This window comes from Petromyzon marinus, chromosome 29 (assembly GCF_048934315.1).
Source record: "Petromyzon marinus isolate PM22_M1 ecotype Great Lakes invasive population chromosome 29, UKy_Petmar_22M1.pri1.0, whole genome shotgun sequence".
NCBI classification, from domain to species: Eukaryota; Metazoa; Chordata; class Hyperoartia; order Petromyzontiformes; family Petromyzontidae; genus Petromyzon; species Petromyzon marinus.
Genome location: NC_133695.1, coordinates 7,669,804 through 7,682,003, shown reverse-complemented (window position 1 = coordinate 7,682,003; position 12,200 = coordinate 7,669,804). Strand labels below are relative to the sequence as shown.

The 12,200-nt window shown below is 59.6% G+C and overlaps 1 protein-coding gene across 1 annotated transcript in view; it reads right to left on the bottom strand.

The window, feature by feature from the left end:
• The window catches only part of LOC116947099 (latent-transforming growth factor beta-binding protein 1-like), a 49,744-nt gene that overhangs the window by 3,585 nt on the left and 33,959 nt on the right, over positions 1 to 12,200 (bottom strand). Inside the window, 9 exon segments of the mRNA XM_076070426.1 lie at positions 420 to 572; positions 1,039 to 1,227; positions 2,137 to 2,336; positions 2,698 to 2,956; positions 2,959 to 3,039; positions 6,989 to 7,117; positions 7,635 to 7,721; positions 8,086 to 8,400; positions 11,809 to 11,952. Coding sequence (XP_075926541.1) covers positions 420 to 572; positions 1,039 to 1,227; positions 2,137 to 2,336; positions 2,698 to 2,956; positions 2,959 to 3,039; positions 6,989 to 7,117; positions 7,635 to 7,721; positions 8,086 to 8,400; positions 11,809 to 11,952 — 1,557 coding nt within the window.

The window sequence follows — 12,200 nt, the reverse complement described above, 5'->3', positions numbered from 1 at the left end:
GTGGGTGGTGTGGTGTGTGGTGTGTGGTGTGTGGTGTGGTGTGTGGTGTGTGGTGTGTGGTGTGTGGTGTGGTGTGTGGTGTGTGGTGTGGTGTGTGGTGTGTGGTGTGTGGTGTGTGGTGTGTGGTGTGGTGTGGTGGGGTGTGTGGTGTGTGTGGTGTGTGTGGTGTGTGTGGGGTGTGTGGTGTGTGTGGGGTGTGTGGGGTGTGTGGTGTGTGTGGTGTGTGTGGTGTGTGTGGTGTGTGTGGTGTGTGGTGTGTGTGGTGTGTGTGGTGTGTGGTGTGTGGTGTGTGGTGTGTGGTGTGTGTGGTGTGTGTGGTGTGTGTGGTGTGTGGTGGTGTGTGGTGTGGTGTGTGGTGTGTGTGGTGTGGTGTGTGTGGTGTGGTGTGTGGTGTGTGGTGCGTGCGTGCATGGCCGTACCCAGGCACTGCATGCGCGAGTTGTCTAGCTGGAAGCCCGGGTCGCACTCGCACGTGAACCCCTCACGCACGCGCACGCAGCGCCCGTTCTCACAGCCGCTCAGGATGCCGCACTCCTCCCCCTGCAGCCCCTCCGAACCCTCGCCGTAGTAGCCTGGGGGAGGGGGTCAGGAGGGGGGGGTCAAGAAAATGAGGGAGTGTGGGCGGTGCTCAGGAGCGAAGGGGGCACGCGCCACCTTTGTGGAAGACGAGGCGTGAACAGTGAAGTTGCGATGGCATCGAAGTGGTTGGTGATGGTGGTCATGATTGTTGACGACGGTGACAATGACGCACGTGATAACGATAATGGTTGATATGATGATCATGATGAAGATGATATTGAAGGGGGTGATGATTCTGGCGCTGAAAATTAAGATGATGATGGTGGCAATGATAATTATGTTTATACTTTGATAATCATAATAATAAACACGATCAGTTTGTTTAAGATTATTTTGATAAATAAGGATTGTAATTTGATGTTAATGATGACAATGATAATGATTTTTATGACATGATCATTATTATTATTATTATTTTAATGATGGCGATAGTCCCCAGTTGCTGTGAAAAGCCCTCACCGTCTCCGTCCGTTGATGGTAGAGGGGCAGCATCCCGGCGGGGGGGCTCGGGCCCCCCTGGGTACGCGAACCCCGGCTCAAGGTAGGGGGAGCCGTGCATATCCTCCCCGAAGTGCGAGCCCTCGTGAAGGTTTCTCCCCGGGCCCCCATCGCCCGCGCGGGGCAGATTACACAGCTGGGCATAGTCAGCTGCACGCACAAAGACAAAGACCCCCCGTACAGCCTCAACAGACTGTTGGGACAAGTGCTGTTGGCGAGCGCCAATGAAGGCCGGGGAGGCACACGAGGGGCTCGGTGGCCAGAACCACGCCCGGCTGCCTTTGTCTCCCCAGTGGCGATGTTTACCGCCCCAGGCACTCATTCGAGGCTGAGTTGATTAGCACCGTTAGCTACGTACGGTGCGAATGCAGTTCTACATACAGTACATGCAGGGAGGTCCAGGACCGGTTCAGAAAATCATCACTTGGAATTGGCCTTGAGCGGGAATTGAGCTCGGGTTGCCGAGTTCGCAGCGCACTAACCACTACACTACCGCTCCCCACACACACACGTGTACACACACGCAATCACACGTGTACACAAAACAGACAAAGATCCCCCGTATAGCCTGAACATACTGTTGGGGCAAGTTCTGTTAGCGAGCACCTATGAAGGTCAGAATGGCACAAGAGGGGTGGGTGGCCAGAACCACGTCTGGCCGCCTTTGTCTCCCTCGTGGTGATGTTTTTTTTACACACATCACACCAGGTACTTATTTGAGGCTGAGGTGACCTAGGGGAGGCCCAGGATCGGTTCAGATAATGGTCACTGATGTTGGCCGTGAGCGGGAATCGAACTCGGGTCACCGGGTTTGTAGCACAGCGCGCTAACCGTTACACCACACGTGTACGCACACACACACACACGTGCTGCCCTGCTATTCCTCGTGTCGCGCCCCCCCCCGCCCCGCTTCTATCTTTCCACCAGGGGGCGACGCCGCGCCGTTTGGGGAGGAGAGGCACTCGGGACAGGGGAGCGGGTGACGGAATGCATCTCCGCGTTGATGGTGAGGAGGGTGCCGGGTGAGTTGGATGAGCGGGGTGAGTGCAGAGTCCTCACCGGACGTGCGCATGGGGCAGAGGGCACACTCGTGGCCCCACGCCTCCCCGTAGAGGCAGCAGCACTCCGTGTAGGTCGTCTGTTTGCCAACGATGGGGCTGCTGCACATGTAGTCGCTGCTCACGCGCTTCCAGCACAGGTCCATGTGGATGTCCATCTCCTCCGGGCACATCTGACGCAGCGGCAGTAGCGACGACGGCACCAATTAGCATAACCACTACCAGCACGAGTACCACCACCGTCATCATCATCATCAGCAGCACACATCAGTACCAGCATCGCCACCAGCACCACTACAACCGCCATCATTAGTACCAACGGTATCACCTCCACCCATCATGAGCATCATCATCAGCAGCAGCAGCACCACCAGCAGCAGCAGCAGGAATGTTAAGGTGTAACTCGGAGACACAAACTCGAAGTCTCTTTCAGGCTCCTGTAGCCATGGTGTCCCCCGCCTCGGCGTGGACACGACCGGGTGGATCACGTGGTGTGATTTGCACAGATGGAGCATCTCGGTGGAGTACGTAGGTGCAGCACTGTGAGGGGCATTGAGAGCACAACAGTCTGGGTGCAGCGCCTACATGGGGCACACACGTGGGTGGAGCACACGGGTGGAGCACATGGGTGGAGCATATGGGTGGAGCACAGAGGTATAGGGCACATGGGTGGAGCATACGGGTGTAGCACACAAGTGGAGCACATGGGCGGAGCACCAGGATGGAGCACACGGGTGGATCACCAGGTTGGCGCACTCCCGTACCGTCCGGGGTGGAGCTGTTTCCGCAGCGGCGGCCGGTGGCGTCGAGGACTTGCGGGGGCGGCAGAAGCAGTTGTAGGAGCCGGGGGTGTTCACGCACTCCCCCCCCACGCAGCTTGAGCCGTCCATACACTCATCCACATCTGGTGAGGGGGGCAGGGGGGGGGAGGGGTCAGGAGAACGCGGGGGGCGGGAGCAGGAGGAGAGACGGGGAGGAGCAGAGGGAGTAGGAGGAGCGCGGTGGGGGCAGGAGGGCACGGTCCGCAGGGTCGTGTATCAGTTTCCTGCAGTTAGTCCCACTCATCCCTCCCCCTCCTTGCACCCCCCCCCCTGATCCCTGAGTCCCCCACCCACCCACCCCCACCGCCCATCCCCAGCGCCCCGCCTGGTTTTAATTCCAACCGAGTTTTGAGTTTTTATTTAAATCCGCGCCCCCCGCCCGCCCCGCCCCCCTCTCCTCAAAAGCTGAAGCGGTTGCCAGGCAACGGGGGCGGGGTGGGGGGAGGGCGTGGGCAGGGGCCCGAGACTCAAAGAGTCGCGGGGTCACGAGCGGAGGTCAACCGCGGTGGCTGACGCAGTTCTGTGGCTAACGTGCGTTGGCTCGTGGTGTAAGTGTTGATGGTGGCGAGTGCGCGATGGCGGGTGTGCGATAGTGAGTGCTGTTGTGTCTAATACTGTGGCCAGAATAATGGTTGTGATGGTGAGGGCGCTGGTGATGCGATGGTGAGTGCTGTTGTGTCTAATACTGTGGCCAGTATAATGGTTGTGATGGTGAGGGCGCTGGTGATGCGATGGTGAGGGTGAGAGTATCAACCTGAGCAGCACCACCCACACGGCGCAAAGCTTTAGGCACGAGCTACAACGCGTGAGCCCCACCGCTCACCGTCACCACGATCACCCTCACCATGGCCCTCACCATGGCCCTCACTATCGCCCTCACCATCTCCACACAGGAGATCTCATCCCCAGCTCCTAGCTCCAGGGTCACAGGGTCACAGGGTCACAGCCCCAGTATGGCAGTGATTAGTGCCCCGTCTCGTGATAGAAGAGACGGAGCGCGAGGAGGGGAGCGCAGGAGGGGAGGCACTGGCGGAGCCAGTTCGGGGGGGGGGGGGGTGGCACGTGGCCCCCCAATGATCCGATCGAAATCCCTAATTTCGATCAGATCATTGGGGTTTATTAGTAATAAATCGGCATTTTGCGACCCCCACTGCCACTGTGTAGAATATTATTATGTGTCAGGGACTCTATGAGATAATAGGACAATAGTTCATCATTGACAATAAGTAACGGCAAAGCGGTTTAAGTGACTCGCAGAATTGTGCGCAGTTGCGCATACAGTACACGACTTCCCTGAAGGCAAAAACCTTCAGCGAGCGCGATGCCGATCACACAACGCGGTTCGAATTCGACCCTCGATCGATGGCTGCGCCATCGCCGCACACGCGTCGAATAAAAAGCAAGGGACAAGTCCTTACTTACTAACAACTCCTATCACTTTTCATTGCTGGAGGGGTTTCCCCCCCCTACCTGAAAATCCTGGCTCCGCCATTGAGGGCAGGGGAGCACGGGGAGGGGAGCACGGGAGGGGAGTGCAAGCGACGCAGACGGGAGCCATTAGTCGAGGCGACCATACGCACTCCCCCATCAGTGGTTAAATTAAACCTCAGTAGCCGCAGGGGTTACATAAGATAGAGGGGGAGAGGAGGGCGGTGGTGCGGGATTGGGGGGTGGGTGTGCAGGGAGGAGCCCCTAATGTGGTGGGGATCCGGTTTAGAATTCATATTCCCGTTCATTGTTTACAGAGTTGGAGAGTGGTTGGCGTACGATAATTTCGGGTTCATCCTCGATTTGGAGCCGAACTTTTCTCGTCGGGTCTCTCTTTGCTCTGCACGACTTCCTCACGCTCAAAAATCCCCCGTTTCTCACGCTGCAACTGAAGCGATCCATTCAAGCGCTCGTGACCCCTTCCAGGCGTGAAGACCGCGATTCTCGTACTCCGAACGCGGCTGCCAGAGCGCCACCATCACGCGACGCCACATTTTACGTCCCCTTGGGTGGCTTCCCATTCATTCTCGTCTCTGGACTGGTCCTGCCACTCCTCATAGGCCGACTCAGCCTGAAATGAGCAATTGCAAAGTGATTTATATTGACGAGCGTCGGAGCGGGGACGCGGTTATTAGCCCACTGCGCTCGCTGAAAAAAACCCGGCAACCCGAGTTCGATTCCCAGCCACAGTGACGAATGATGCCTGAACCAGTCATGGTTCATCCCACCAAAGTCACCGACCCGCGCTGGCAAGCGTGGTGGAGGACGGTCAAGCAACCTCCATGAGTCCAGCTGGGGATTGACAAGTGAGCTGTAAATCCTGGAGACAGAGCCTCCAGCGAATGTGCAAGCCTCAAACGCGCACTCTCAGCTTTCTACTCGGCCTCCACCCAGACACCTGGGGGGGGGGGGGTGTTGGGATGCCCACCCCCTCCCCCTGCTGTGAGCCAATGCTGCCCATCACGAATCGGACCCCAGCGGAGGCGAGGGGAGGGGGTTGTGGATTTTGTGTTTGGATCCAAAATTCCTGGAAATTTGGTGGCACTCAGCCAGATCCCCCCCCCCCCCACCCACCCACCACTGGCCCCTCCGCTCCCGTTTCAACCTGAGCGGACGGCGTGGGTTCAGAGCCCTCCCCCCCCCTCCCTCTTCCCCGACTACCCCCGCCCCCTCCTCCTCCTACCCTGCCAGAGTAATCGCAGCCTCGTTAAGGGGCCGGGGATATTTCGCGGGAGCGAAAACGTGTGCCGCGCGGAGATGGAAGCCACTCGCAACGCATTCAAACTCGCGACCTCGGCCGCGTGAACTCGGCTCGAGGGTGCCGATTGTAACGCCTCCAGTGGCTGCAGGGGTGACGCTGCGTTGTTAACCCACGCACTGCTCACAACGCTCACCAATCACCCGCGCCGACTCGCCACTGGTACGAGCCCTGCCGCTGAGCATAGCCAAACAGCACCTACCACGGCTACTACCCCTGGCCAGCCAGCACCTATCACGGCTACTAACCCCCACCCCTAAGCAACCAGCATCTACCACTGCTATTACCCCGAACCCTACTCCAAACGCTACCCCTAACCCTACTCCAAACGCTACCCCTTCCCCTAACCGGGCCAACCTCCTCTTGCCTGCAGACATTGGCAGTAGAGTCTTGAGAGAATGCACGTAACTTAGATACACAATTTCTTGGCATTTTGTCATCGCTCTTGAAATTGCTATTGAAATCGCACACCTCAAAGCAATGGGCAATTTTTTTGTCCACGTCACACGCAATGCACACGAGGCGATTGGCGGTGCGCTCCTCTCCGGCGAGAACGCTTTGCGGCGTTCTAGCCGAGCTCACGCAAGGCCCGGAGTGAGCGCACGCCTTCGGCTCTGGGCCCCGCGGGGTTACGCGCTGCATTGTCCCGCTCGTTCAGCCAGCAGGGGAGCCACACCGAGTCTCGAGACTTTCTCAGCAGAGTCCTGCCACGGTGTTTTTTTTATTGTTGCTCCTGCTGCTGCTGCTGCTGCGTGCAATCCACACCGAGCAATTTGCGGGTCATTTTCCAGCATTGGGATGTGGCTTTGGCCAATAGCTGTTTGCACTGCGCGGTATGTTTTAGCGATGGGAGGAAACCGCAGGGCCCGGAGGAAACCCATGCAAGAACAGGGGGGAGAGAACAGACAAACTCCACGCACCCACTCACAAAGACCTCCCCCCCCCCCCCCCCCCGTATAGCCTGACTAGACTGTAGGGGTAGGGGCAAGTACTGCTAGCGAGCACCAATGAAGGCTGGCACGGCACACGTGGGGGCGGTGTGGTTACCACCGCAAAGACAAAGATCCCCTTTATAGCCTTAAACAGACGTTGGGGAAAGTGCTGTAAGTGACTACCTATGAAGGCCACACCACACCACAACTCACTCACACTCTGCAGAACAGGGGGGAAGGTTCACACCAACTCCACACACACACACACACAGAAAAAAGTCACCCGAGTCGGGAGTCGAACCCGGACGCTTTCTCGCGGCGGAGGAGGCCCCGTGACGGCTCGGCATGTCTCACCGAAGCACTGCATCTTCATGGGGTCGTAGTCGAATCCCGCGCGGCAGAAGCACTGGTAGCCGGGCTCCGTGTTGATGCAGAAGCTCTGCTGGCAGATCTCGGCGCCGAATAGTGCGCACTCGTCCGCGTCTAGGGTCGCGCAGCAGGGACGCACGCGCAAAGACAAAGTTCTCGCGTGTAGGCTTTCACCCTCCCACACTCATCTCCCCACACATCCACTTTCACTATCGTGCAAAGACGAAGATCACGCCCCTCCCCCCCCCCCCCCCCCCCCCCCCCCGTACAGCCTTAACAGACTGGAGTAGCAAGTTCTATAAGCGAGCACCTATGAAGGCCGGAACGGCACACGAGGGGGTTGGTGGCCAGAACCATGCCCAGCCGCCTTTGTCTCCCTAGTAGAGATGTTTACACACCGCACCAGGTACTCATCTGAGGCTGAGTCGACCTAGGGGAGGCCTAGGATCGGTTCAGATAATCGTCAGCGGAGTTGGCCGTGAGCGGGAATTTAACTCGGGTAGCCAGGTTCGTAGCGCAGCGTAGCGCTAACCGCTACACTACCGCTCCCCATTCACTCTCACACTCACACCCACTCACCCTCCCTCTCACACTCTCACCCTCACGTTGTCACCCTCACCATCCCTCTCACCTCTGTAGCGTCCCCTGCCCGCGCTGTACACGGAGTCCCCCGCGGGGATGTAGCCCCTCCCCTTGGGACACATCTCCCGGAACTCGGCTGCATGGGGCGAAGAGGAGAGAGGAAAGAGAGGGGAGAGAGAAAGAGAGGGGAGAGGAGGCGGTGTGATCCGGGCGCAGCGTGAGGTCAAGGGTGGAACTAGGGCTAGGGTCACTTGGGCCCGGGCGCAGGGGTCATGGCTTTCGCTAAAGCCTAGGGGTCATGGTGAGGGTTTTGGTTAGGGTCCAGGTTAAGGCTAGGAGTTTAGGTGTAGATTTCGAGTTATGTTTATGGTCAAGGTTAGAGCTGTGGTGCGAGCGTGGGGTTGTAGCGAGGAGGGTTAAGGGCTGTCACGAGGCCCACAGTGAGTGCCGTGGCTGCCCCCCGTCCCCCCCCCCCGCACGCGGAGACCAGAGGCAGCCACCTGAGCCGAAGGGCGGGCAGCGCCGCCCGTCGCAGCTGCCCCACGAGGTGCCGACCGTGCAGCAGCAGACCTGGCGCGTCACGTTCGCGCCCAGGGGGGCCCCGCACCCCTCCTCCTCCCCGGCGTCCTCTCCCTCCTCCCCGTCCTCCGGGCCCCCCGCGCCCCCCTCCTGCCCGGGGCTGTAGAAGCACGCGGCTCTGTCGCCCTGAGCGTCGCCCGACGGCATCGACGCCGCCGCTGCCGCTGGTGCCGCTGGTGGCGGCGGCGGCCTCTGGCCGTGAGCTCCCGCCCACTCCCCGTGCGCCGCGGACACTTCTGGGGAGACGCAGAGGAGGGGGGTCATTGGAGTTATAGCTAAGCCACTGCGGTGTCACAAAACACTGGCGCAAGCAGCAGGAAGCTGACATGAGAGGGGATCCCTACAGTCGGTGGAAGAGCAGGGCCCTAGAGAGATGGAGAGGCGATGAGATGGACACGGTGTTTGTGGGGGGGGGGGGGTGGGGGGCTGTGCACGTTGCACGCCGTGCTTCTCCTCTGAGGAGGATGGGGAGCAGCGGAGGATGTCGCCTGACTTCTGGGATCTCCACCTCGCCCACAACTGTTGCTGCCGCTGGGCGTTCCCATAGCAACACCACCACCACCGCCGCTCCGCACCACCACAGCTGGGAGCTCTCAGCTCGGGCGGGTCCCCAGGTCGGGGAGGCGGCAGGGAGGGGAAACACAAAGAGGGCTCTGTGTGGCCTGGGGCGTGGCGGGTTTGGGTGAAACAGAGCAGAGAACGAGACACGAGGGGAGGGCTGGGGCGGGGAGCACAGGGACACGGGTGGGGCTGGTACTGCTCCCCACATTGCTCCACCTCTCCTTCAAGTTTTCATTTTCACCTCTCCTCCCTCACCCTCCCTGTGTTGCTGCTCTCTCCTCACCTACCTTTCTTCCCATTCCCCCTTTCGCTCGCTCCCTTGCTCCTTCTCCACCACTCTCTTCATTTTGCTCCTTCATTCCCTCCCTCCCTCCCTTCCTCCCTCTCCTCTCTCTCTCTCCCACCCTTGCTCCCTCTCTCATTACCTTCCTCTTTCCTTCCGTCTCTCCTCTCCCCCTCACTTTCTCCCCCCTCCCTAGGTTCCCGTCCCCTCCCTCCCTCTCCCCCCCCCTCTCCGTGCGCACTGTTGCTGCTGTGCCCGAGTGACCGGATTTTCCGACCCCTGCCGGCGCGAGAAGCGCGGGGAGAGGAGACACAGACGATTTCAGAAACATTGAACGACAGACGGAGAGGAGGAGGGGGTTCTCCGCACCATCTGCCCCGTGCTCCTGCGGGGAGTGGAAATTCCTCGGAGCGGGAACATTTTTCTGAATAAAAAAAAATCAAAGAACGCACGAAACGTGAACACGGACTCCTTCACCGTGGCCTCGTCTCCAGCGCGGCCATGATCTCTCTACTGCTGGATGCAGGCCTCCCCCAGGGAGCCGTCTGCGATGCTACAAATCCATCCCGGGGCCCAGGCCGGATTTTCGCGTTTCATCTCTCACGGCCATGGCTGGGAATCGAACTCAGGGGGCCGGGTTCATGGCGCGGTGCGTTAACCGCTGCACCGACGTTCCGCTACTCTGGTCCTCTGTGTACCGCTCTCCATGTACAAGGCGCGCGTTTTTGACTGCAGCACGGGGGGCGGAGGGCAGGGGGGGGGGAAGGAGACATTTGCTCCCCCTCCCCTCACCACCATGTTTTTAAATGACACGACCGTTATTCGTCACAGATAATTTTAGATTTTTTTTTCATAGATTTAACTAAATAGAAGGAAAAAACCCCACCCGAAATCTTAGTTTATATTGTTCGCCCACTGGACTTCACGGGTCACTGCTTTTATTCGATCTCCCGGCACGGCAGCTGAAATGTTGGGCCAAGTTTCCTGAACTCCCCCCCCCCCTCCCCACTTTCCTCCCACCCCCGCCTCTACCGACACCAGCAGCACCCAGCACAACGCGACCAAACGTAATAATCAACATTATTTTGCGAGCGGGGGGTACGAGCAGCTGCAACTGTGGCCGGCCCCGGAATGTCGCCTGGAAGTTCGCTCCCCTGCCCGGGTCCCGCGATCGCCCAATGGTGACAGCGAGGCCGGCCCCCCCCCCATCGCCTCATCCCCCCCATCCCCCCAGCCCTCCCCCTACCTCCGCCCCTTCGGCCGTGCGTGTTTATTCAAGTGTCTGGAATTTTTCACGGATTTTTTTTTTTAAAACGGAGGTGGAGAGTCTTCAATGAGCGCTCCGGCGGCGCCCGATGCCGCGATGAAATCTGTTGTCTGCATCGGCGTGCACACTACAAGCTCGTATCCCTCGCCCCCCCATCCGCTACCCACCCCTTTGGGAAAACAAATATCTACATTTTTATCAGGCCTGATTTATCGTCTTCCAGTCAGCCGGTCAGGCACAGCACCAGCTCGAGTGTTAAAGTTGGCGGCGAGAGCTCCGCGCGACCGGCAGAATGCAGGGCCCTGTAGGGATTGGTGGCGAGCTGCGTACAGCCGGCCACGTGTACCGAGATCGCAACACCTTTGGTGTTTGAGGGCGAAGCCTAACGAGGGCTCAGGTCACCGATGCAGTGTCGGGGCGGATGGGTTGGGTGGGAGAAAGTTAGTTTCCCAAATCGGTTCCCGAAGAAGCCCCCAGCATGTGGCGCAGACCGTTGGACATCGTGCCAAACAAGGCGCGATACAAAAAGAAGAATCGTCCCGTCCACAGGACGGGCTGCCAGCAGCTTGTCGCCGAGAAATTGGCCACACGTTAAATTATTGCACAACGCGGGGACCCTACGGGGACCCACGGAGACCCACGGGGACCCACAGAGACCCACGGGGACCCACGGAGACCCACGGAGACCCACGGGGACGGGACAAACCAGGTCAATGTCCTTCTGCCTTGGTTCGTGAGACCACGTGGTCACTCCGCCGCCTCCCTATCTGCGAGCTGGGAAAAACAAAACTCAGAGCCCCGGCGACTCCTGGCAATAAATACCCTGTGGCAGGACGGTGGGGGCGCGATGTGGTATTTTTGAGGGTTTCCTGCGGGGCCGGAGTGGGGGGGGGGGGGTAGCGGTGGTGCTCAGGTTGCCGGGGTCTGTCGGGGAGTTTGCGCTGAAATCAACAGCTCCTCCACGCCAACCCCACGGCAGTCACTTGGAACGCACTGGCGTAGTGCACGGAGCACGTGCGGTGCGAGAGATCGTGCGGCGGCGTGTATGTGGGTGGGGAGCGGTTGGGCAGTGGTTAACGCACTGTGCTACGAACCCTGACTTGCCGAGTTCGATTCCTGCTCACGGCGAACATCTGAACCGGTCCTGGGCCTACCCTAGGTCAACTCAGCCTGAGATGGATTTCTTGTGCGGTGTGTAAACATCAGTGCACATGTCGTCGGGTGCCTTAATAGGTGTGACTCGTGAACAGCATTCGCATCAACAGTCTGTTGAAGGCTAAATGGACGATCTTGTCTTCGTCTTCTGTCGTGCAGTGTAGTGTGTGGCGCGGTGTGTGGTGTGGTGTATGTGGCGTGGTGTGCGCTGTGTGTGGTGCGTGGTGTGTGGTGCGGTGTGTGATGTGCAGTGTGTGGTACAGTGTGTGCGGTGTGTGTAGTGTGTGCGGTGTGTCGTGCAGTGTGTGCGGTGTGTGGTGCAGTGTGCATGTATGTGGTGCGTGTGCAGTGTGTAGCGTCTGCGGTGCGGCGCAGTACCTGCGCGGGCGCGCGGTGCGCACAACCCCGTCATGGGCTGGAACTCGTGTTCCTCGTGGGGGCACACGCAGAGGAAGGAGCCCTCCACGTTCTCGCACAGCGCCTCCCCGCACACGCGCGACAGCGTCTCGCACTCATTAGCGTCTGTGGGGGGCCGGGGAGGGGGGGGGGCAGGTGGGGGAAACAAAGGGGGTCGGAAAAGGCGGGGAGGGGGGCCGGTATTGACCGCTGGGTTGAGGGGGCACGCTGGCGGCGCAGCGCGGGGGTCACCGCGGGGTCTCCCCTGGGGCTCGGTACAGCCGTGAGCACAGCTGTGCTGTGTGTGTGCGTGTGAGCCGTGTGTGTGCGTGTGAGCCGTGTGTGTGCGTGTGAGCCGTGTGTGTGCGTGTGAG